This window comes from Ornithorhynchus anatinus, chromosome 14, assembly GCF_004115215.2.
Source record: "Ornithorhynchus anatinus isolate Pmale09 chromosome 14, mOrnAna1.pri.v4, whole genome shotgun sequence".
Taxonomy (NCBI): domain Eukaryota; kingdom Metazoa; phylum Chordata; class Mammalia; order Monotremata; family Ornithorhynchidae; genus Ornithorhynchus; species Ornithorhynchus anatinus.
The window spans coordinates 2777776-2801748 of NC_041741.1; the positions used below are offsets into that span (position 1 = coordinate 2777776).

At 49.8% G+C, this 23973-nt stretch overlaps 1 protein-coding gene across 2 annotated transcripts in view; it reads left to right on the forward strand.

The window, feature by feature from the left end:
* The window catches only part of WDHD1 (WD repeat and HMG-box DNA binding protein 1), a 34932-nt gene extending 15577 nt beyond the window's left edge, over positions 1-19355 (forward strand). The window contains exons 16-26 of one of the 2 annotated variants that reach the window (XM_029079209.2): positions 902-1058; positions 5332-5446; positions 6662-6793; positions 8821-9050; positions 10052-10182; positions 10905-10961; positions 11235-11278; positions 12260-12430; positions 13585-13715; positions 17644-17782; positions 18804-19355. In XM_029079209.2, coding sequence (XP_028935042.1) covers positions 902-1058; positions 5332-5446; positions 6662-6793; positions 8821-9050; positions 10052-10182; positions 10905-10961; positions 11235-11278; positions 12260-12430; positions 13585-13715; positions 17644-17782; positions 18804-19004 — 1508 coding nt within the window. In that variant the 3' untranslated portion in view covers positions 19005-19355. The remainder of the gene's footprint in view (positions 1-901; positions 1059-5331; positions 5447-6661; positions 6794-8820; positions 9051-10051; positions 10183-10904; positions 10962-11234; positions 11279-12259; positions 12431-13584; positions 13716-17643; positions 17783-18803) is intronic. The other variant, XM_029079210.2, reaches the window with a different exon arrangement.
* Positions 19356-23973: the final 4618 nt, after the last annotated feature.

Genomic DNA, 23973 nt, shown 5'->3' on the forward strand with positions numbered 1-23973 from the left:
CGGGATTAGAACCCAGGTCCTTCCGACTCCCAGGCCCGGGAGTCAGAATCTCATGGGAATCTTAAATCTCATGGGCTAGTTTTCCAGTTTTCCACAGTTTTTCAGTGAATCACTTCTCACTGTCCATAAACGATGTTTTTGCCCAGAACGTTTCCTAATGGATAGAAATGCCTGACCTGAAAGTCACTGCTTTAAGCACGAACTCTGTGTGGATTGCGTTTGCGATTCCTTTTTCTTTTCGCGGCTGTGCTGTGACATTAGACATTAGAGGTTACACTTTCTTGAACTTTCAGGAGGACTCTCCTCTGGTCAGAAGAGTAACGGGTAAGCATTTTGAATTTTAGGATGAGGGATGGGTGTTTTGGAAAGATTTCCCTCGAGGAGTTAACTAGGTTGCGGGGGTGGCGGGGGGGCTTGTAGGAATTCAGATGGAAATTACAGACTATCTCAGAAAAGCCACAAAGAGAGTATTAATTGCCCGGGAACTTTTCCCATCCGGGAGTCTAGACAGAAATTAAATGGATCGATTTTGAAAAAGCCGTGGTTTCCGTAGTAGAGTCTTCCACCAGAGGGAACCTCTCGGATAAAGTCATCTGCTCTGTGTCTTTTGAGTGTTTTTTTCTTAGTGTCTCCGCTCCGTTCAGCTAAATTGCCATTTTATCTTCTATTTATAAATGCAGACTTATCTACTAGACACGATTTTCAGGAAGAACGTCTCACTTTTCTGTGGTACTCGTTAAGTGCTTACCGTGCATCCGATACTGTTCTAAAGCTCTGCACAGTCCCTGCCCCTGCGGGAACAAAAAAGTCTAAGCGATCTCCGGTGTTTCCAAAGGCATTTTTACTGTGATTTCCCCTCCCTCCCCGTCTCCCAAATAACTTCATTCCGTTCGCGGGGCAGGGACTCCTTGTTCGGTGGATTCCGAGGGCACGGTGAGGATGCTAAACAGAAGCTTCGGAAACACCTGGGCACCGATATGCAGCACCCGGGAACACTGCAAAGGAAAGTCCGATCATTATTGGGTCGTCGGGATTCACGAAAACCCCCAGCAGTTGAGGTGGGTCGTAGAAAATAATGATAATTAAGACTTTTGGTATTTGCTAAGCACTTCCGAGGTGCCGGCCACCGTACTAAACGCTGGGATGGAGACAAGCAATAAGCCCGCCATTTAAAAAATTTTTTTGAATACACTGGCCTCTCCAGAAAAACGGCCCAAGCTTTTTCCTAACTACTTCAGTTCATCGCCCTGCCTGCAAATTAGATAAAGTTTGTAACTGGACATCGTCTGCGGCTGAAAAACGTATTTAAAGGAAAAAGAAGCCGAGCGGCCACGGAAGCGGACTCCTCCCCTCGGGGTCCCGTCACCCCGGTTCAGCCGCGGCCCACGGGATTTCATTTTCATTTGTGATGCCCGTCGGAGCCGGGGTAAAATTCCAGGTGTTCCGTGGGTCTCGAGTCGTGGGTCTGGATTCCAGCGAATGCTTGGTTTTTCAGTGGAAATAGGGGCCAGATCCACCTTAGGTATTGAAATCCCAAGCTTTAGTCGTGAACGTCAACGGCGGAGGATTTGCTTACACTTTAAACTCGACTGTTCTGTTACGGTATTTATAGTTATATTTGTTAAGCGCTTACTATGCGGCAGACACTTAAGGTTCCAGCTGATCAGGCTGGATTCAATTCCTGTCCCACAATATTATTATTGTTATTATTATTATGGTAATTGTTTCATCCATTCGGTCGGATTTATTGAGCGCTTACTGCGTGCAAAGCAATAATAATAATGCATTATTTGTTAAGCGCTTACTATGTGCCAGGCTAAGTGCTGGGGGAGAAACAAGCAGGGTTGGACACAGCCCCTGTCCCATGTGGGGCTCACAGTCTAAGTAGGAGGGAAAATAGGAATCAAATCCCTGTGTTTTGAGGAAACCGAGGCCCAGAAAAGTGAAGTGTTTTGCCCGAGGTCCCACAGCGGGCGAGTAGCAGAGCCGGGATTAGAACCCGGGTCCTCTGGCTCCTCGGCCCGCACTGTTTCCACTTGGCCACACCGCTCCTCTGACGCCGTTTGATTTTATTTAATTTGGGAGTTTCTAACCGTAATTCCTTCCTGTCATCGCTGTGGTCATCCGGTCCATCCGATTTCAAGTCGCATGATCTCGCTATCACAGCGCTCAACGGTCGTGCGGGGCGACTCAGAAGAGCCGTTTCCCCTGCCGCTGTCACTTCCTCCTCGCCAATAAGGGGGCAGGATGTTCTCGAGAATTGCCCTGAACTCTTCTCTCAGGCACCCGTCTCGGAATTTTCGAAGCAGAGATGACTTTGTTGACCTCCCAGCCTCCCGTCTCTTCCCCACTCCGGTCCGCACTTAACTCTGCTCCCTGTTTTTCCACAAAAATGTTCAGGACGTGTCACCTCCCCCCCGTCAAAAAACTCCAGGGGCTGCCCATCCTCCTCCGCATCAAACACAAACTCCTCATGGTTGGTTTTGAAGCCGTCCACCACCCTGCCCTCTCCTACCTCGCCTCGCTTCTCTCCTCCTACAACCCAGCCCGCACACTTCGCCCCTCTAGTGCCAGTCTTCTCGCCGGGCCTCCATCTCCCCCGTCTCGGCGCCGAGCCCTCGCTCGGGTCCCGCCTCTGGCCCGGAACGCCCTCCCTCCTCAAACCCGACGGACGACGACCCTCCCTCCTCCTTCGAAGCCTTATTGAAGGCCCATCTCCTCCAAGAGGCCTTCCCCGACTGCGCCCCACTCTTCCTCACCTCCCACTCCCTTCTGCGTCACCCTGACTCGCTCCCTTTCTTTATCAATCTTCAGTGGATTAGACCGCGAGCCCGGCAATGGGCAGGGCTCTATCTGTTGCCGAATTGTACATTCCAGGCGCTCTGCACACAGTAAGCGCTCAGTAAATACGACTGAATGAATGAATCCCCCCTCCCAGCCCGCACCACTTACGTCCATATCTCTTAATTTATTCGTATCGACGTCTGTCTCTCCCTCTCCACTCTGAGCTCGTCGCGGGCAGGGAATGTGACCGTCGATTGTTGTAGCGTACTCTCCCAAGTGCTCAGTAGAGTGCTCCGCCCGCAGTAAGCGCTCAGTAAATACGAAGGAATGAACGTTTTCCCGAACTAGGCCTGGATTTCTGACAAGGCCTAGCTGAGTTCTCACCTCCCTTCCTAACGAGTTCATGTTTTATGGTGACTCTCAATTACAACCAATAGATAGTAGGACTTACCGATCACTGCAACAGTGCAAAATATCCACTTTGGTATAGAATCTATAGCAGATTTCATTAGCCCTGGTATCTCGGTAGCTAAATCATTAGCTGGCCCTAAATTTGATCCCTCGAATACCCAGCAATTCTTTCAAAACACTGAAGTGTCCCTTCACAGACTCCGTTCCGTGGTAGTCACCCAAGCGCTTATTTCAGCGCTCAGCACACAGTTAAGCACTCAGTCCACAACACTGACCGAAGAATTATTTTCTACCTCAAACGCAGAAATCCCTCTGCTGCTTCCTGTTGGAGATTCTCCCCTCAACCGGGCAGATTTTCTTTAATTTTAAAATTTGAAGATCCTCGAACAGTCTTCCTTCAACCACCACCCTGTGGTGGGGAGGGGGTGATAATAAGCAGTATTTTTAGAGGCGATTTAATCTACAGTATTGAAAAGCAGAGAGGGCTTTTTCCAACAATTACCGGTCTCCGGGTGCTCTTTCCAGGTTTGATCTTGACGGAATTTTAAGTGATATCAGGCCCTTCCGCTTGTTGAATTTCCGAGCGAGAAAATGGTGGATTTTCAGGGGGTCGGGACTGGGATTTGGGCCTTTAACTAATAATGATAGTATTTTTACTTGATTTTAATTGAGGTATAATTTCAATTGAGAAGCAGCGCGGCTCAGTGGAAAGAGCCCGGGCTTGGGAGTCAGAGGTCGTGGGTTCTAATCCCGGCTCCGCCGCTTGTCAGCTGGGTGACCTTGGGCGAGTCACTTCACTTTCTCTGGTGACCTCGTCTGTAAAACGGGGATGAAGCCCGTGAGCCCTACGTGGGACACCCTGATTACCTTATATCTCCCCCAGCGCTTAGAACAGTGCTCTGCACGTAGTAAGCGCTTAACAAATACCATTATATATATATATATTTCTTAAGCTTTTCCTATGTGCCAAGCACTGTTCTGAGCAATGGGGTAGATACAAGGTAATCAGGTTGGGCCCAGTCCCTTTCGCACAGCGTTCGTTCATTCTGTCGTATTTATTGAGCGCTTACTGTGTGCAGAGCACTATACTGAGGGCTTGGGAGAGTACAATATAACAATAAACAGGCATATTCCTGCCCACCACAGGAAGCCTTCAATAAATACAACTGACTGACTGAAATAATGACTAGGATGCCTCTGGCAGTGAAGGTCACCCATGGGTGAGAGCCTGGCGGAAAATAACGGTCCAGGCTGTGCACACCCGCTGCCCTGTCCTTCATTTTGTCTCCATGTGCATTGTTTGTGGTGCTTTGTGCTGTTTTTGCGTTACCCTCCTCGGCTAAGACCCGTGGTCAGAGAACCAGCAGGGCCTAGTGGGGAGAGCCCGGGCCTGGGAGTCAGAAAGGACCCGGGTTCTAATCCCGGCTCCTCCACCTCTCTGCTGTGTGAACTCGGACAAGTCGCTTCCCTCCTCTGGGCCTCGGTTCACCTCATCTGGGAAATGGGGATGAGGACCCTGAGCCCCAGGTGGGTCAGGGACCGTGTCCAATCTGGTTTGCTTAAATCCACCCCAGCGCCTGGCACGTAGTATGTCCTTAACAAATACCTCAGTTGTTATTTAAAATGCTGATTTTCTCTTTTAGGTTGGTTTTCAGGTGTCCGAAGCAATGGGAATGGAAAAACTTTTTAAATTTGTGTCTACTTGTTCATTTCCTTCCGGAGCACACCCATTTTGAATGACATTTTTAAAGCCCAACCTCAAATTTGGTGGTTTTAGAAGAGCATTTGTAAGCTCAATTGCAAATAATAACCCCGTATTCTTTTTAAACGGTTTTTGAAAATGGAAAAAACTCCCCTTCGGATTTCGTAATATCGTACCCTTTTTTCTAACAGCTTTGGGTATCGGATCATTCAAGTGTGTCAATAGGTAACCTAGAACAGGCCTGTGCAAATGAAAACTTGTTTACTTAAAGGATTAGGGAACAGAACATGAATAGATGGTGTAAAATCTCTTGAAATAATTCCTTTTCTTTTTTTTTTTTTTTAAAATCTTGATGTTGGAGATTTAAGGAATACCAGTCTTTTGACTAGTAGATGATGGCCTTTTTTTCCCCCCTCCTTTCCCCTTGTTGACAGGTGCATTCCTTGCAAAGGATCTCGGTTTCCTCCTACACTTCCACGGCCTGCGGTAGCGATTTTGTCATTTAACCTTCCTTACTGTCATATTGCAACAGAGAAAGGTCAAATGGAGGTATGCGGTCAGGTGGGGAGGGAGAAATATCGCCCCGGTCCTAACCACTTTAGGCCCATTCGCTAGAGGTCGCCTCCGACTACTTCGATCTTAACCTTATTTTACTTTTAACTTACTGTGTTGCTGCTTAACGTCATTCCTGTTCACTTATATTTGATCAGAAACTCCCCCAGCTCCTCAATTTCAGTTCTTCCACGCGGTAAAATGTTAATTCCAACCACGCCAATCTGAGACGTGAGCATTTAGATCGGGGTGGCGAACCCTCTTGAACCGAAGACCAGGGAACGTGTCGTCCAACTCTCGTACTCTCCTGAGCGTTTACTGCAGCGCTCGGCACACAGTCAGCGCTCAGTAAATGCCATTGATTTAGCGATAGCTAATGCAGCGCGATGACAGAAAGCCTCACAGCAAGGCCAGAGAGGAACCATCTTACCGTAGACACTTTTTACCCTTTTAAGAGGAAACGGTCAACTTGCGGTTAGCCTTTTCTGCTTTTGCAAAAAATTAAACATCGCCTCACAGGCCAACTACCATCTCCGCTAGGCAGCCTCTGCGGGAAAATGGAATTTGGAAACGGGTGGGGTCTCCGAGCCGTAGAGAACTTGGAAGGGTCCGAATGCTTCAGTGAGTGTTGATAAACTGATCACGCTCACCGTATTTCCCCGTATCTATAACCAGTGGGAAACGGAAAGAGCGATCAACCATTTAAATCTAAATGATCGTGATAGCAATCCTCAAGACCGGAGACTCACTGTGGGGGCAGGAAATGTGGCTGTCACCTCGTGATAGCGTACCCTCCCAAGTGCTTAGCACGGTGTTCTCTTCACAGTCTAAGTCCTCAATAAATATGGTTGATCGATAATTCGATCACTCATTCTTTTCCCTGATCCAAGCAGATAAAAGAAGATAATTCAGGAAAAGAGTGGGTAGCTTTCAGATTAGTATTCCAGAGTAAATGTGTTCAGTTGTATTTGTTGAGCGCTGACTGTGTGCAAAGCACCGTACTAAATGCCTGGGAGAATACAGTATAACCGTCAGACACATTCCCTGCCCACAGTGAGATCACAGTCCAGAGGGGAGACGGACATTGATATTCGTAATAAATAAATGAATGCCTAAATATATAAATTACAGATACAGATGTAAGTGCTGTGGAATGTGTTAAAGGGATATAATTCATATGGGGTTTTTTTTAATTCTCTTTTTCCTCCTAAGGAACAATTTTGGCGTTCGGTCTTGTTTCGCAACCACCTAGACTACTTATCCAAAAACGGCTACGAGTTTGACGAAAACGCCCAAAATCAGGCCACGAAGGAACAGCAAGAACTCCTGATGAAAATGTTTGCAGTAAGTAAAACCTCCCCCTCCACCCCCGGGCGGTTCGCCTCCGAGAAGTAAGACGCCGGTGAGGTTCGCCTTTGAGAAGGTCGCGGCCAGCCGAGAGTCCTAACCGAGGCGCCGTCTTCCCCTCGGGTTTCCGGTAGCCGTTCCGTCTAATCGGGGCCACGGAGCCCTTGCTCTATCTCACCGGACGCTGTTGCAGCATGCAAACTCCCCCCCCCCACGCTCCGGCCAGTCCCCCGGAATCCCGCTCCCGCCCATTAGATTCCGGTCCCCGTGGCCTCCTGACCGGTTCACGCTTCCCGGAGGTGGAAGCGAGCCCGGTTAAAGCCCAGGCAGGCGGCTGATCCGTCGACTTGTTTGCCCTGGTTCGACGTGCAAAGTTCAGCTGGGCCTCACAGGCTGTAGCGGCCCCGTAAAAGCCTCTCCTGCCTTTCTCGGGGTCCCCGTGGGCCGGGCAGTCCTACGCACGACCCAGACACGAGGGTGGTGTGGGTGTTTGCAGGGGAGGCCTCGTGCAGATGTAACGGAGACCCCTTCGCTTCTGAACTGTCCCATTGGTTTTTTACGGGAAGGCCCCCCTCCTTTCTTTTTTTTAACAGGGTCGGTTAAGCGCTTACTATGTGTACCAGGTGCCGTACGGAGCGCTGGGGTAGGTCCAAGCTAATCGGGTTGGAGGCCGTCCCTGTCCCACCTGGGGCTCACAGTCTTCGTCCCCATTTTATCGATGAGGTAACTGGGGGTCGGACAAGCGAAGCGACTTGCCCGACGTCACACAGCGGACAGAGCCCGGGCTTGGGACGTGGGTTCTAATCTCGGCTCGGCCACTCGTCTGCCGTGTGACCTTGGGCAAGGCACTTCTCTTTGCCTCGGTTCCCTCATCTGTAAAATGGCGATTGAGACTGTGAGCCCCAAGTGGGGCAACCCCATGGCCTTGTATCTACCCCAGCTCCTAGAACAGTGCTTGGTACATAGTAAGCGCTTAACAAACGCCATCATTATTATTATTATTAAGTGGAACCTGGGTCCTCCTGACTCCCAGGCCCGGGCTCTCCCGGCGAGGGGGGAGTAAAGTTGTCACAGAGCCCAGGGCGGGCTGGACCCAGGAGGGGATTTGCTGATCTGCCCCGAGCTGTTGTGAAACATGTTTGTTCTCACTGGTTCGGCGGTGTTAGAAGGCCCTGTTCAGATTAGCTCGCGCCGGTTACGTTTCTCCTCTGACCTATTATACCCGTTCAAGGAAATCCCAGGCAGCGCAGGGTCGGATGGAGCGTCAGGTTTTAATTCCGAGGATGGCGGGTCCGGAGGGCAACCTCAGAAGGGAAGATTCGCCCGACCTGTTAACACGCTGTTCCGTTGGGGGGTTGGTTCTCATTCCGATACGGCGAAGCGACCGGTAATAATAGTCGCGGCATCCGTTGAGCGCTTACTCTGTGCCGGGCACCGTACTGAACGCTGGCGTGGATTCAAGCCAGTGGGGTTGGACGCCGTCCCTGTCCGACGTGGGGCTCACAGACTTAATCGCCGTTTTACAGACGGGGGAGTAAAGTCACCCGCCCGAGGTCACGCAGCAAAGTGGCGGAGCCGAGATTAGAACCCTGGTCCTTCTGACTCCCCAGGCCTGAGCTCCGTCCACTAGGCCGTGCTCCTTCTCTGACCAGAAATGCCCAGATTCACATGCAAACGGGTGTCTTTATAAGTAGGATAGCAGATTCAAGGATTCGGAAACTTTCCCCACCTTGCGATTCGAAGGAAACCGTACTCCTTTCGCATTTCGCTCCTTGTGGGCAGGGAACGTGTCTCCTGGCTTCATTGTATTGGACTCTCCCAAGCGCTGGGGTACGGTAAGTACTAAGTAATTAATTGATTTCCTCCACGGAACCCTTCCCGTTAGGAGAGCGGTTCGATTTATCTAGCCCCGGGGACTGCAGAAGTGTGAGGCCCAGAGGCGTCAAGATCGGCTTCCTCGCCATTTGCCCTCATTTCTCCTCCGCCTAAATAAATCCGTCGCCCCTTGTTCTTTTTCTCCTCAGCTTTCGTGCAAACTGGAACGTGAATTCCGCTGTGTGGAACTCGCTGGGCTGATGACCCAAAACGCCGTGAGTTTGGCCATTAAATATGCCTCTCGTTCTCGGAGATTAATGTTAGCCCAGAGGCTCAATGAGTTGGCTGTGGAGAAAGCGGCTGAATTGGCAGCAGCGGAGGAGGAGGAGGAGGGAGAGGGTGAGCAGCAGGAGGATTTCCGAAGCAAGCTGAATGCCGGGTAAGAGTGTGTTTTTAAAGCGGCGCTTAAGTTTATCCTCACTGGTTCGATATGTTTCTGGAGGGTCACTCTAACGAGATGCCCAAATTTATCTTCATCGGTTGATATTTTTCTGGAAGACGCCAGAGTTTATCTTCATCATATTTGCTATTTAGTTTGATGCCTAGGTCCGCCTTCGTTATTTCGGAATCGTTCCTGGCGAGCAGCGCTAGCGAGATGCCCATTCCTTCGGCCGTATTTATTGAGCGCTTACTGTGTGCAGAGCACTGTACTAAACGCTTGGAAAGTATGTTTGTCTTCATTAGTTGGATAATAAGAATAATGTTGGTACTTGTTAAGAGCTTGCTATGTGCAGAGCACTGTTCTAAGCGCTGGGGGAGATACAGGGTCATCAAGTTGTCCCACGTGAGGGTCACAGTCTTCATCCCCATTTTACAGATGAGGTCACTGAGGCACAGAGAAGTTAAGTGACTCGCCCACAGTCACACAGCTGACAAGTGGCAGATCTGGGATTCGAACCCATGACCTCTGACTCCCAAGCCCGGGCTCCTTCCACCGAGCCACGCTGCTTCTCTATATTTTTTATATTTTCTCTATGATATTTTGTCTGGGGAGCCACGCTAATGCGGTGCCCGAGTGGATCTTCGTAATTAGAATCACGGTACTTGCTAAGCACTTACTATGTGCCAAGCACCGTTCTAAGCGCTGGGGGAGATGCAAGTTAATGAGGTTGGACACAGTCCCTGTCCCACATGGGGCTCACGTTCTTAATCCCCATTTTGCAGAGGAGGAAACTGAGGCCCAGAGAAGCGAAGTGACCGCCCCGGGGTCGCACGGCAGACAGGTGGAATTAGAACCCAGGTCCTTCTGACTCCCGGGCTGCTTCATGAGTTTGGTATTCTTCTGGAGAGCCACGCTAATGCGATGCCCAAGTTTATCGTCATCAGCTCGGTGTCTTTCGGAGGGCCGAGCCGATGGACAAGGGGCGGGTGTTTTTTTAGCTACAGTAGCACGGACACGGAGTGGCGCCTACCCCAGTCCAGAAGCCACCGGCCAGAGGAAGAGGGAGAAGACCGTGACGAAACCGGGGAGGTCGAAGAAGTGGAAGAGAAACCAGAATTGCCTAGGAATCGTAAGCCGCGTTTTCAGAGAAGTGCCGTAATTCCTTTCACGGTTTTCAGGTTTGCCAGGAATCGTCTAAAGCCGTATTAGGTTCACATCTCCTCCAAGAGGCCTCCCCCGATCAAGCCGTCCTTTCCCTGACTCCCTCTCCCTTTTGCATTGCCTACGCGCCTGGATCCGTACCCTTCGGGCACTTGATCTTCATCCCACCCACAGCATTTGCGTACATATCGTAACTTATTTATATTAATATCTGTATCCCTCCACCCCAGACTGCAAGCTTGTTGCAGGCAGAGAACGAGTCTGTCGACTCTGTATAACGTACTCTCCCAAGTGCTTAGTAAAGTGCTCTGCACACTGTAAGAGCTCAATAAATCCCATCGATTGATCATGTCTCAGATGAATAGCACATATTATCAACACCCTAACCAGGCATATATGGAAAATGGAAATGGGAAAGTGTGTGAGGGAATGGGGTGAGAAGAAACCAAGGCTGATACTGTTTGGGGATTTTTTTTCTGATTTGGTTGGATTTTCTTTCTTTTTTTTTTGTAGTGCCCATCTTAGTTGTCACCTTCGCATCACACATTTGCTTTCTGGTGGTCGGGAGTCAGCTTAGGTGAAAGTTGCATTTGCAGGGTTTTAATTAATTTTGGGTGGCTGTTAGAACTTAATGTTCAACGTGTTTCGATGTCAAGATGTTAAAGGACTTTTATTTTAATTGTTCAATAGGACAGAATCCATTCTGTAAAGGCGTAGAGTCACCCGAAGCACCGGCTGTCAAATCAGGTGAGGCAAACCGCTTAGTTACCCTTGCCGTTAGCGGAATTTTATTTTTAAACGGTAAAGAAACTTCGAGCTTCCCCCAGTGTATCTCTTCCTCTGTATCTGTCTTTTCATAGCATAAAATTCTGGGCCACATTATTTTAGATTTTTAAAGCAGCCCGATAGGCACGTGTGGGTTTACAGTTTTCCAGGGTAAAGATATTTCATCGGATCCTACGGGCGACGCGTCACATAAATTTCAGTGAGATTTTTCTCTCTTTCCGATCGTAATGAAAGGTGCGATTATATCCAGCAACCAAGGACGAGTGAATCCCTTCAAGGTAAGAGGTTCCTAAGTGATAGATTTTCTGTCCCTTAGTACCCTGAGCAGAAAGATGATAAATAATAAATAATAATGTTGGCATTTGTTAAGCGCTTACTGTGTGCCGAGCACTGTTCTAAGCGCTGGGGTAGATACAAGGTAATCAGGTTGTCCCACGTGAGGCTCGCAGTCTTCAGCCCCATTTTACAGATGGGGTAACTGAGGCACCGAGAAGTGAAGTGATTTGCCCAAAGTCACACAGCTGACAGGTGGCCGAGCCGGGATTAGAACCCATGACCTCTGACTCCTAAGCCCGAGCTCTTTCCACTGAGCCACGCTGCTTCAGTGTACTCTCCCAGGTACCTAGTACAGAGAGCTGTGCACACTGTAGATGCTCCTTAAATCCCATCATTAATAATATTATTATTCAATCCCATCATATTAGTCATTAACAATATAGCAACAATACTAATTATATTATAATATTAATAATAGTGGTATTTATTAATGCTTGCTAGGTGCCAGGCAGTATTCTAACTCCTGGGGTAGACACAGAGATCATCATTCATTCAATAGTATTTATTGAGCGCTTACTGTGTGCAGAGCACTGTACTAAGCGCTTGGAGTGTGCAATTGGGCAACAGAGAGAGACAATCCCTACCCAACGACGGGCTCACGGTCTAGAAGAGGGGAGACACCCAAACGAGTAGAAAGGCATCGATATCATCAGGTCCCATATGGGGCTCGCAGTCTAAGCAGGAGGGAAAACAGATATCGAATCCCCATTTTGCGGACGAGGGAACCGAGGCCCAGGGGAGTGAAGTGACTTGGCCAAGGTCACACAGCAGGGACGCGGAGGAGCCGGGATCAGAACCCAGGTCTTCCGACGACTCCCAGGCCGCTGCCCCTTCCTCTAGGCCCCGCTCTTGCCCGTGACTGATCGGTCGAGCGAAAGCCCCGCGGTCTCTAGGTCACCGTTTTCCTGCCGGGTGTCTCGTAGGTGTCAGCCGGTGCTAAAGAAGCAGCCCCTCCTGGAAATGGCATCCGGTCCTCGAACATTTTAGACAACATGAACAAACTGTCCCGGAAATCGACCGCCGCCGCTCGGACCGCAAGCAAGGAGAAACCTCTGGTCATAAAGCCCCTCGCCCCGAAGCCGAAGTCCAAGCAGGTAACTTATCTGTTCGCTCCGGGTTTGCCCCTTGACCCCGGCGGAGGGTCTAGTTCTGGCAGATTATTCCCAACGCATGAGGCGTTGGTGGGAACTGATAAAGAAGAAGATAGATTCCAGCGTCGGTACTTCCAGCTGGAGCAATCCATCCAGGGCTTTTATTCATTCGGTCAGTCGTATTTATTGAGCGCTTACCGTACTGTACTAAGCGCTTGGAAAGGATAATTCGACAACAGATAGAGGCCATCCCTACGCAACAGCGGGCTCACAGTCTAGAAGCGGGGAGACAGACATCGATAGCAATCGGTTTTAGGCCGGCCACCACCCTTGGCCTGTCCCAGCCGCCTTTATTAATAATAAGAACCGGGGTATTTAAGCGCTTACTGTGTGTCAAGAACCATTCTAAGCGCTGCAGTAGATACAAGCTAATCAAGCCGGTCACCGTCCCTGCCCCCCATGGGGCTCACGGTCTGAATCTCCATTTTCAGATGTGGTAACTAGAGAAATGAAACTGCTTGCCCAAATCACCCAGCAGACAAGTGGAGGAGCCGGGATTAGAACCCGGGTCCTTCTGACTCCCAGGTCCGGGCCCTATCCGCCAGGCCACACTGTTTCCCATCCCTCGAGTCCCTGCCTGGTGGCAGGTCTTGCTTCGGGTATGTGTCCGTGCAGGCCATGAGGAGTTGGGGAATGGGATGCGATGGGCTTTAGAGGTCCTCTTTAAGGTGACGCCATAAACTGGAAATTCAGGTGTATTTATTGAGCGCTAAATGTGTGCGGAGCACTGTCCTAAGCACTTGGGAGAGTGCAGTAAAACGGCAGACACATTTCCTGCCCACATTGAGCTCAAAGTTTAGAGGGGGAGACAGACATGAATAGAAAAAAGTAAATGAGAGATATGGTGTGGGGCTGGGAGAGGGGATGAAGAAAGGGAGCGAGTCAGAGGGACGTAGAAGGGAGTGGGAGAAGAGGAAAGAGGGACTTAGGGAAGGCTTCTTGGAGGAGACGGGCCTTCAATGAGGCTTTGATGCTGGGGAGAGGAGTTTTTTGGATTCGAAGAGGGAGGGTGTTCCAGGCCAGGGGCGGGACACGGGCGAGGAGTCGGCGGCGGAAATCACAAGTGGATTGTCGGAATGGAAATACGTATCTCTTAGGCCCTGGCTGCCAATTTTTTCCACACCCGCACCCCTAAAACGGACACGGCAGCGGAGGCGGGAGAAGAAAAGTCCGAAAATCCGGTATCCGAGAGTCCAGCGGTTCCCCCCGAGAGCGTGGAGACCAAAAGGTGAGTGCCCACGGGGATCGTTCGGCCAGTCGATCATTCAGTGATATTCAGTGGCCGCTTCATTCAGTCACATTTATTGGGCACTTACTGTGTGCGGAGCACTGTCCTAAGGGCTTGGGAGAGTGCAGTAGAACAAGAAACAGACAGACACATTCCCTGCCCACAACAAGTTTACTGTGTGTGGGTTATTTTCCGTATACCGTAGCCCGTTCTCAAGCGGATATCCAAAAATCGCCGCAATAATTCCAAGTCTCCTCAAGTTGGACATTAAAGTTAAGTTTAATATGCCGTAAAATAAAGAAGAGAACCTACTTTTTTTTTTTAAATAACTGATTCCCTCCCCTGACCAATTCAGTGGCGTGTAAGCTATCCTTCAAATTAGAAATTGACTCCGCCGGTGGGGAATTTCTCTCCTGGACCCAGATGGATCCCAGAGGGCCGGTGTGGGAGCTGCCGAGCCTACCCGCCCCCATTCTCTCCCAAGCGCTTAGTACAGCGCCCTGCCCATAGTAAGCGCGCAGTAGACGCCATTGATCGATCGAAGCAGACACCAAGGCGGCTCTCGGCGACGCTGATGTGGCGGCTGTGTCCGACGTTTAGTCCTGTACTTCGTTTCGCCTCCCGGTCACGGCGTCCTCTTGGCGGAGGTGCCAGTTTTTCATTTTGAAGGGTGAGGCCGAGCCGGGGGCAGAGATTGTGAGGGTCCAATAATAATCATAATAATCATAATGATAATTATGGTGTTTAATAGGCGCTTCCTATGTACCAGGCACCGTAATAATAATAATGTTGGTATTTGTTAAGTGCTTACTATGTGCAGAGCACCGTTCTAATCGCTGGGGGAGATTCACAGGGTCATCAGGTTGTCCCACGTGAGGCTCACAGTCTCAATCCCCATTTTACAGATGAGGGAACTGAGGCCCAGAGAAGTGAAGTGACTCGCCCACAGTCACACAGCTGACAAGGGGCAGAGCCGGGATTCGATCCCATGACCTCTGACTCCGAGCCGAGAGGCCAGGAAGGGGCCATTTTGAATCTTTTCAACCCTGAGAGAAAACTCTCGGGTCTCCGTCAGAGGCCGAGGATGGCGGGGGTGGACCCGGAGCCCCGACCGAGTTCAAACCTACAAATCTCGACTGTTCTGCTTGAAAAGCGCCTTCCTCAGTAGGTTGGCGACCGTGGTTTCCTGTTAGAATTCATCCATCAGGCCCCACTGCCCAGGGCCGCACTTCACTCCCCGCTCTGGCCCCGCCGGCCTTCCTCCATTGCGTTTCCGCAGCTCTCGGGTTGTCCGGCCGCATCGTCTGACCCACCCGGGCGTCCCCGATTGAAGTGGTCCGGGCCCGTGTTAGGTGCGGAGCTTAGGTAGCACTCCCGGCGTCTAGGACACGTCAACCCCATCCGAAGCTTAACGATATCTCATCGCCGGACTCTGCCTGCTGAGTCTGAGAAGCGGCGTGGTCCGGTGGGTAGAGCCCGGGCCTGAGAGGAAGAAGGTCGTAGGTTCCATTTCCGGCCCCTGGCACTTGTCTGCTGTGTGACCTTGGGTGAGTCACTTCGCATCTCCGGGCCTCAGTTCCCTCATCTGGAAAATGGGGATGAAGACCGCGGAGTCCCACGTGAGAGAGGGGCTTTGTCCAACCCGACTAGCTTATATCTGTCCCGGCTCTTAGGACAGTGTCTGCCCCGTTGTGAGTGCTTAACAGAGACCGTGGAAAATAAAAGAGAAGCCTCCCACAGGCTACGCTGACCTTTTCTGATTCCCCGTTTACGCTGACCTTTTCTAATTCCCCGTTTATCAGTTCGTCTTTGGACAGCGTGCCGACTAGATAGGCGAATCCTTCGACGGGATTCAGATCCGTGACGGTGGTGGCCTCTCCCCCGCCTCCCCAACCCCCATCTTTTCTTTTTTTAAATGTTTATTAAGCGCTTGCTACGTGCCAGGCACCGTTCTAAGCACTGGGGTAGAGACAAAGCTAGGTTGGCCACAGTCCGTGTCCCACGTGGGGCTCCCCACCTTAATCCCCATTTTCCAGATGAGGGAACTAAGGCCCAGAGAAGTGAAGTGACTTGCCCAAGGTCACCCAGAAGAGGTGACAGAGCTGGGGTGGGAACCCAGGTCCTTCCGACTTCCACGCTGCTGCTCCGTGGCCTTGGGTCGCGTAGGATCTCCCCGGTGTGCGTAACTGTGATTTTATTTATTTGTGTGGATGTCTGCCTCCCCCACTCTGTAAGCGCGCTGTGGCCAGGGAATGTCACTGTTGATCGCATCGTACTTTCCCAAGCGCTTAGTTCAGTGCTCTGCACACAGCGAGCGCTCAGGAAATACGTTTGAATATGTCCTTTCGGATTTCTTCCGGCTCTTCCACAGCCCCCGGGCTTCCCTGGAAAACCGCTGCACTTCTTCGGGGTTTGAGCCTCTAGAGGGCAGTCGTACACATAAAGGAATTATTGAAATAATAATAATTATTATTTTTATGGTATTCGTTAAGCACTTATTATGTGCCAGGCGCTGTCCTAAGCCCTGGGGTAGATACAAGCAAATGGGTTGGTCCGTCCCTGTCCCCCGTGGGGCTCCCAGACTCAATCCCCAGTTTAAAGAAGCCTCTCGTGGAAAAGCGTCAGAAGTCGGCTGGGCGTGATCCTGGAGGACTGGCCATCGATTCCAACCCCGGCGTCCAGGTTTTCCAGAGGGTAGAAAGCGGAGAGAGCATCTGTCGGACGCTCGTGTCCGTATCCGTAATGTATCGATTCGTGTTCACGCCTCTCTCCCCCTCTGGAGTGGAAGCTCGAGGCGGGCAAGGAACGTCCCTACCGACTCTCGCGAGCGCTTGGTACGGTGCTCTGCACCCAGTGAGCGCTCGGTCAATAGGCTGATCGATCAGACACGGGGGGTCCAAGCCTCTGTTCTCAATGCTCAGCTGTATCTGCTCTCCCAAACACTTAGTACAGCCCCTGAACACAATCGGTGCTCAATAAATACCCCTGAGGTTGATGAATTGGGAAAGACAAAAGAACGACACATTCCCTGCCCACAAAAGACTTGAGCTCCTATGGGGGAGAGAGATCTGAGAGTATGGTATAAACAGTGTCATTAAAATAAATGTAAAATCGAATCAACAGGCGTCTAAATGCCGACATCAGGTAGTCGTAAGTCCAAGAGTGATAGAGGTGTCCGATGGGTTTTCTACGGCTTAGGGTGCTGGGAATGGATTCTCCGAACGGGATCCGGTTCCCTCTGTGAGAGGTAAACAGGATCGCAATTCCCACGTAGCCCGGCTTCCGCGCCGTTGGTGAGGAGGGGGAGTGTGTCCGGGCAAGGCACCCTCCACAGCGACACAACGGCCGCCGCATCGTGGAACAGTCTGACGGTCTCGACGAGCTCAGGGTAGCCCGATCTCCCCTCGGCATCCACGGTGGCGATACCGACGTTTCCGAACATCTCCTAAAGCAGCACCGAGGTCTTGGAGTTGCCCTCTCTTCTCCCGTTGGATGGGGTTTTAGTCTGGCCTCTTCAAGTCCCTCTTCTACAGTGACTCTTCCCTCTTCTTCAAAACCTCACTGAAGGCCCATCTCCTCCAAGAAGCCTTCCCTGACTAAGCCCTCTTTTCTTTTATTTCCACTCCCTTCCGTGTCACCCTGACTCGCTCCCTTTCTTCATCTCCCCTCCCAGCCCCACCGGTACATATCTGTAATTGTATTTATTTATACTAATGTCTGTCTCCCGCTCTAGGCCGTAAGCTCGCCGAGAGCCGGAAACGTGTCCGTTATATTGCACTCTCCCAAGCGCTTAGTACAGTGCTCGGCACACAGGAAGCGCCCAGGAAATATGACTGGTTACTGAAAGCAAAAGCCTATATGGCCAAGTGTTATTGACTTCAAGTACCTCCCCCGTCGTCCAAAGATTTCAGCTTTGTAAATATTTTAGACCCAGGACAGGCTTCCAGATGTGGCTTGAGGAGAACAGAAAAGACATCTTGGTCGATAATCCTGGTTTGTCAGAAGAAGCGGATATTATAAAAGAAGGCATGAGTCGGTTTAGAATGCTGTCAAGTGAAGAGAGGATGGTAAGAGGAACTATTTTCGTCTCTTCAATTCCAGCGTATTCTTGATCTTTCCATTTCTGGAGACTTTAAACATCGTCTTAAAATCACAACCGTGAACCGTGTGAGTTTCTGACTGCGAGAAACTTGTCGGAGTGTAATTTTATAGAACCTCCAGGGTACATTTAGGATTCTCAAAATACCGATTGATGATTTTTTTTTTTTTTACCTCCTCCGTCTTTATTGTAGTGGCAAGAACGATTTGTAAGAAAGAAGTAAATAGTTATTTTCATATCAGTCGAGTCCTTGCTGCGTGGCAAGTACTGTCCTAAGCGCTGGGGGACGAACAAGATAAAAGGTCAGTCGCAGTCCCTGACCCTCGTCGGATGCTCGCGGTCCGAAGAGGTAGAATAGGTGTTTCGTGACCATTTTACAGATGAGGAAAGGGAGGCCCAGAGAAGCGAAGTGACTTACCCAAGGTCCCGCAGCAAGCAAGCGGTGGATCCGGCAATAGAACCCAGATCCTCTGACTCCCGGGCCTGTCCCTGTGTAGGAATGAAATTTATGGAAGATATGAAATTAAGAGGGATCTTCGTGGCTCAGTCTACCCGCTCAGAAGCAAAAAAGGGATAAAAAACCAACAAGTTCTCTTCCACTGAGTCCCTGGTAAAGTCAGATGGGAACTTAAAAAGAGAGAGAAAAAGAAAAATTCCTGGCATAATGGGAATACCACAGCCGGACATGAGTGCCCAGTATTCCTGAGTGGAAAAGCCACTTGTCAGCTGTGTGACTGTGGGCAAGTCACTTAACTTCTCTGTGCCTCAGTTACCTCATCTGCAAAATGGGGATTAACTGTGAGCCTCACGTGGGACAACCTGATGACCCCGTATCTACCCCAGCGCTTAGAACGGTGCTGTGCACACAGTAAGCGCTTAACAAATATCAACATTATTATTAGTAGTAGTAATTTCCGAATGTCCCTGAGCTATATCATCCAAGAATTCTTTCAGCTGGGATTTTTTTTTTTCCTTGCTTATTTCTCCAGGGATGGGCAGACAAAGCCAAAGGAGGAACTGCAGGCGATGAAGCCGAAGCAAAGAAACGGAAACGTCCAGCTGGCGAGAACATCGAGCCAGTGAGCCCGAAAGAGACATCGAAGGAGAACCCGAGTTTGCCCAAAAAGCGGAAACCTCTAGACCTCTCCGCCAGTCAGAAGCTCTCAGCCTTTGCGTTTAAGCAGGATTAAATCCAAGAGTCGACGGCGTTCCTGTCAAAACACTTTTGAAAAATCCGTCCTTCCTGCGGGAAGCGTGGTAATGTATGTTGAGAGGAATCTGTAAAAGCGACTGCTTCAGAGCTGTCATTTTTCAGCAGTGTTGTGGAAACTGCTGAGATATCTCATCATATTTAAGAATCCGGATGCAGATTCTTCCGAGCGGGATCTGAAGTGATCCGTAAATATATCATGTTGTAGATAAATCCCTTTTGCATTGTTTCTCTGCTTTTAAAGTTTTCCAGGCGTTCAAACCTCCAGTGCATCTGGCAAACACCAGCTGTAAAAAAAAAAATAAATAAAAGTGTCGATATTGCAAACTGAGCCCAGCCGAATCTTTCTGAATGTTTCCGGTTACGCGGTTGAATTAAAAGATACCACGAGCTGCAAAACTCAACCTACCCGCCGTACTCTTATCTCTGGAAAATCAAATAGAGGCGTGAGTGAATGCTTAAAATTATATATGCGATTGTTGAAGAGGTGATTGCTATTTGGTAAGTTTTGATTCCCAGAACAAACTGATTCTGATATCAAGCTCCCCTTAGGAAAGCCGTTTAACTTCCATCGGTGTAAAAGGAACGTTTGTCTTATTATCAAGTTTCAATTGTGTTTCAATCTACTACTCGTATCGAAGGGAGTAGTCGACTAGCTATTCCGTACGGGTCAAGGACTTCATATTTGAAATTCACAGAAGCTTGACAGGTCTGAGGATCTGCAGGAAACTTAAATCCCAGCCTTCCCCAAATCCAAGAGTATTGAATCGATTGATCCCCGCCCTCCGCTCCCCCACAGTTTTCAAAACAAGAAAGGGCGTTTGAACCCCAACTTCCTGCCTGTTATAAATAATAATAAATAATAATAGTGGTTGTCGTTAGGCACCTGCTATGCGCCGGGCACTGTCCTAAGCGCTGGAGTGGAGCCAAGCAAACCGGGTTGGACACGGTCCCATGTGGGGCTCACAGTCTCCATCCCCATTTTACAGACGAGGGAACTGAGGCCCTGAGAAGTGAAGTGACTCGAGCAGGGTCACCGAGCAGACAGGCGGCGGAGCGGGGATTAGAATCCAAGTCCTCCTGACTCCCAGGCCCGGGCTCTATCTACTAGGCCCCGCTGCTTCTCGTGTAACACGTGGGAAGTGTGTCCCCGCTCAGTACCGAAGTGACTGAGTTTAGACCCGTTTTCAGGGTTGGTGACTAGGGTGTAAACGTCTTCAGGTCAAGCAGCGTGGCTCAGCGGAAAGAGCCCGGGCTTGGGAGTCAAAGGTCACGGGTTCGAATCCCCGCTCTACTCGGCAGCTGTGTGACTGTGGGCAGGTCACTTCTCTGGGCCTCGGTGACCTCATCTGCAAAATGGGGGTGAAGACTGGGAGCCTCACGTGGGACAACCTGATGACGCTGTATCTCCCCCGGCGCTTAGAACAGCGCTCTGCACATAGTAAGCGCTTAACAAATACCAACGTTAGTTCATTAATCTTGGTGGGAAATTGGTATTGCGGTTGGCCGTAAGCATCCCCATCTTCGCATCTCACTAAGAGGATCGTCTAACTAGATCCCTACTCCTAAATATGAAGTCAGGCTGCCCTTTTTAGGAAACGTTCGTGGTGTCTTTAGCGGGTGGGGAAAGAGAGAAAGGCGACGAGGGAAAACAGGTCAGATTTTGCCACGGTCATCTCTCGAAAGTCCTATTTAAAAGAAAAATCCCCTAGAGCGCCGGAAAACTCCAGCTGAAAATACACCGGGTGGACTCTTCCGTGCGGCTTTTCAAAGGCTGAACGGAAAAGCCCTGTAAGAAAACACCTCTTGGGCTCTAACCCTCCTGGACCTTTGTGATAAAAAAAAAAAAAAAAAGACACTTTGAGCCGGAAAAAATGGCTCAGAGCCCAAAGAAAACCACCTCCAAATTTACAAGTGCCCAGCACGTGGACGTTGGCAAAAATCCCCGACCGGTGGCTTGGAAGGGAGGATAGCTGGATTGAAATCGATAGCGATGGTTCGAATAAACCGAGCGAGGGAGGGGTGTGCGCGTGGCTGGGGGAGATAGAAGGTTCCCTCCGCGTCTTGTGCCTTAGAATGAAATATCGTAGCAGTTAATTTGAACCGTCGCTGAGGGTGACGTACAGCCGAAGCCTGGGTTTTCAGCTTTTACTCATCGATCGGTGGTATCGAGCGTCTTCTGTGTGCGGAGCACTGTACTGAGCACTTGGGGGGAGTACAGTGTAACAGCCTAATTATTAAAAACCACAATCGGTTGTATCTATGGAGGTCGACAGTATCTTCTCCACACTGTAAGCTGGTTGTGGGCGGCGAATGTGTCTATTGTCCTCTCCCAAGTGCTTACTACAGTGCCTAATACGATTGAATGAATATCCAGTCCTTACAGTGTGCAGAACACTGTGCCACGCACTTGGGAGAGCACAACTCGTCGTCTGTGTGACCTTGGGCTCTGTGGCTCAGTTACCCCATCTTTAAAATGGGGATTAAGACTGTGAGCCCCACGTGGGACAGGAACATGATTAGCTTGTATCCACCCCAGCGCTTAGTACAGTGCCTGGCACCCAGTAAGCGCTTAGCAAAAACCATAATTATTATTACTATTATTGTTATTATCTTGCGTACCTTCTCAAGTTCCTTTTCACATTCGGGCCTCTTTCTTTCCCCACCCTCCATCACACCCCCTACCCCTCTCCACCATTTCACACAGGCCTGCCAAAGAGGTGACCAAAGAAAACAGTTGTCCTCTGCTTCAGAGCCCGTGGATATTATCTTTTCACTTCTGCCTGCTCTCTTTCTGTTCCTCTTCTCCTTGCCCCAAATTCCCATTCTCTCTCTCCAGGTTGAGCTAAAATGACTGTATGGCCCCAAGGGTTCGGACAGCCTCTCAGTTCAAGAGAACTAGAAAGCTTACATTGGTAATTTGCAGTTAAAAATAATAATGTTGGTATCTGTTAAGCGCTTGCTACGTGCAGAGCACCGTTCTAAGCGCTGGGGGAGACACAGGGTCATCAGGTGGTCCCACGTGAGGCTCGCAGTGAATCCCCATTTTACAGATGAGGTCACTGAGGCCCAGAGAAGTGACCTGCCCACAGTCAGCTGCCAAGTGGCAGAGCCGGGATTCGAACCCATGACCTCTGACTCCCAAGCCCGGTTAATGGGGAGGGACAATTTTATTTACATTATTTCCACTGTGCAGGGGCCAACTGAGTAATCTTGGACTAGGCTTGGAATTTGGGAAGAAATCGGCCTGACGAGTTATTGGCGAATCAATCGCTAATGGTATTTATTGAGCGCTTACTATTCATTCTGTCATCTATTGTGTGCAGAGCACTGTATTCAGCGCTTAGGAGAAGACAATATAACAATGAGCAGACACATTCCCTGCTCCCAAGGAGCTTACAGCCTACAGGGGGAAGTTAGACGTTCATAGAAATCAAGCAGCGTGGCTCAGTGGAAAGAGCCCGGGCTTGGGAGTCAGAGGTCAAGGGTTCGAATCCCGGCTCCGCCGCCTATCTACTGTGTGACCTTGGGCGAGTCCCTTCACTTCTCTGGGCCTCAGTGACCTCATCTGTAAAATGGGGATTAAAACCGAACCCCATGTGAGTCAACCTGGTTCCGTTATATCTACCCAGCGCTTAGAACGGTGCTTGGCACAGAGTAAGCGCTTCACAGATACCAAAATTATTATTATGAATTTATTGAGGACCGCCCTTAAGACTCAAAACACAAAATTTATCAAGAGTTGGGGAGCTCTGTTGAGTTTACCTCTGTATCATCAGGGTTTCAACAAGATTCATAACTATCTCTGTATCATCCGGGTTTCAACAAGATTCATAGTATTGCAGAGAGTTGTCACAAAGACTTCAGCAGGGATTATTTACAAACTCGGAACTCTAAAAAAATCAAACGGGCCCCCCCCCAAAATATAATAATAATAATCTCAAAACAAACCAAACAACTGGTTTCTTCATCCCTTTTCAGATGGTGAATTTTCACTTTCGCTGATGTCCGTTTCTGAAATTACCACCCAGTTCCACATTCTGCCGTGTCGCTGACATTTTCAAGTGGAAAGTGGTTGCCAAAGACAGTGTCCTCAAGCCCTGAATTAGCGGGACCCATCAATTAAGCCACAAATAGCCTTTTTCCTCGCGCTCGACACCTGCACCCACATTGACCGTGGTGATTGGTGAAAAGATGGGAAGAGCAGTTTATCTTTTTCTTTTCACCAGAAGATACTGTTGTATCTGAAATTCCATTCGCATTAGGGAAGACACAGGATCCCAGTTGGCCACTAACACTAATCAGTTCCATTCCCAAAGAAGTATATTAGGTTTTTTTTATAATATTTAAGTGCTCACTCTGTGCCAGGCACTGTGCTAGGTGCTGGAATAGGTACAAGCTAATCCGGTTGGACGCAGTCCCTGGTCCCCCGTGTCAGCCGGCAGTCGTATTTATTGAGCGTTTAGCATGTGCAGAGCACTTACTAAGCGCTTGGAAGAGTAAGCTATAACAATAGGCACGTTCCCCGCCCACCACGAGCTTCCAGTCTTCAAACGCCCATTTTACAGAGGAGATAACTGAGGCACAGAGAAGTGAAGCGACTTCCCCAAGATCACATTCGCCGCCCACCACGAGCTTCCAGTCTTAAAACGCCCATTTTACAGAGGAGATAACTGAGGCACAGAGAAGTGAAGCAACTTCCCCAAGATCACCTTCCCTGCCCACCACGAGCTTCCAGTCTTAAAACGCCCCATTTTACAGAGGAGAGAACTGAGGCACAGAGAAGTGAAGCGACTTCCCCAAGATCACCTTCCCTGCCCACCACGAGCTTCCAGTCTTAAAACGCCCCATTTTACAGAGGAGATAACTGAGGCACAGAGAAGTGAAGCGACTTCCCCAGGATCACACAACAGACAGGTGGCGGCTCCGGGATTAGAACCCAGATCCCC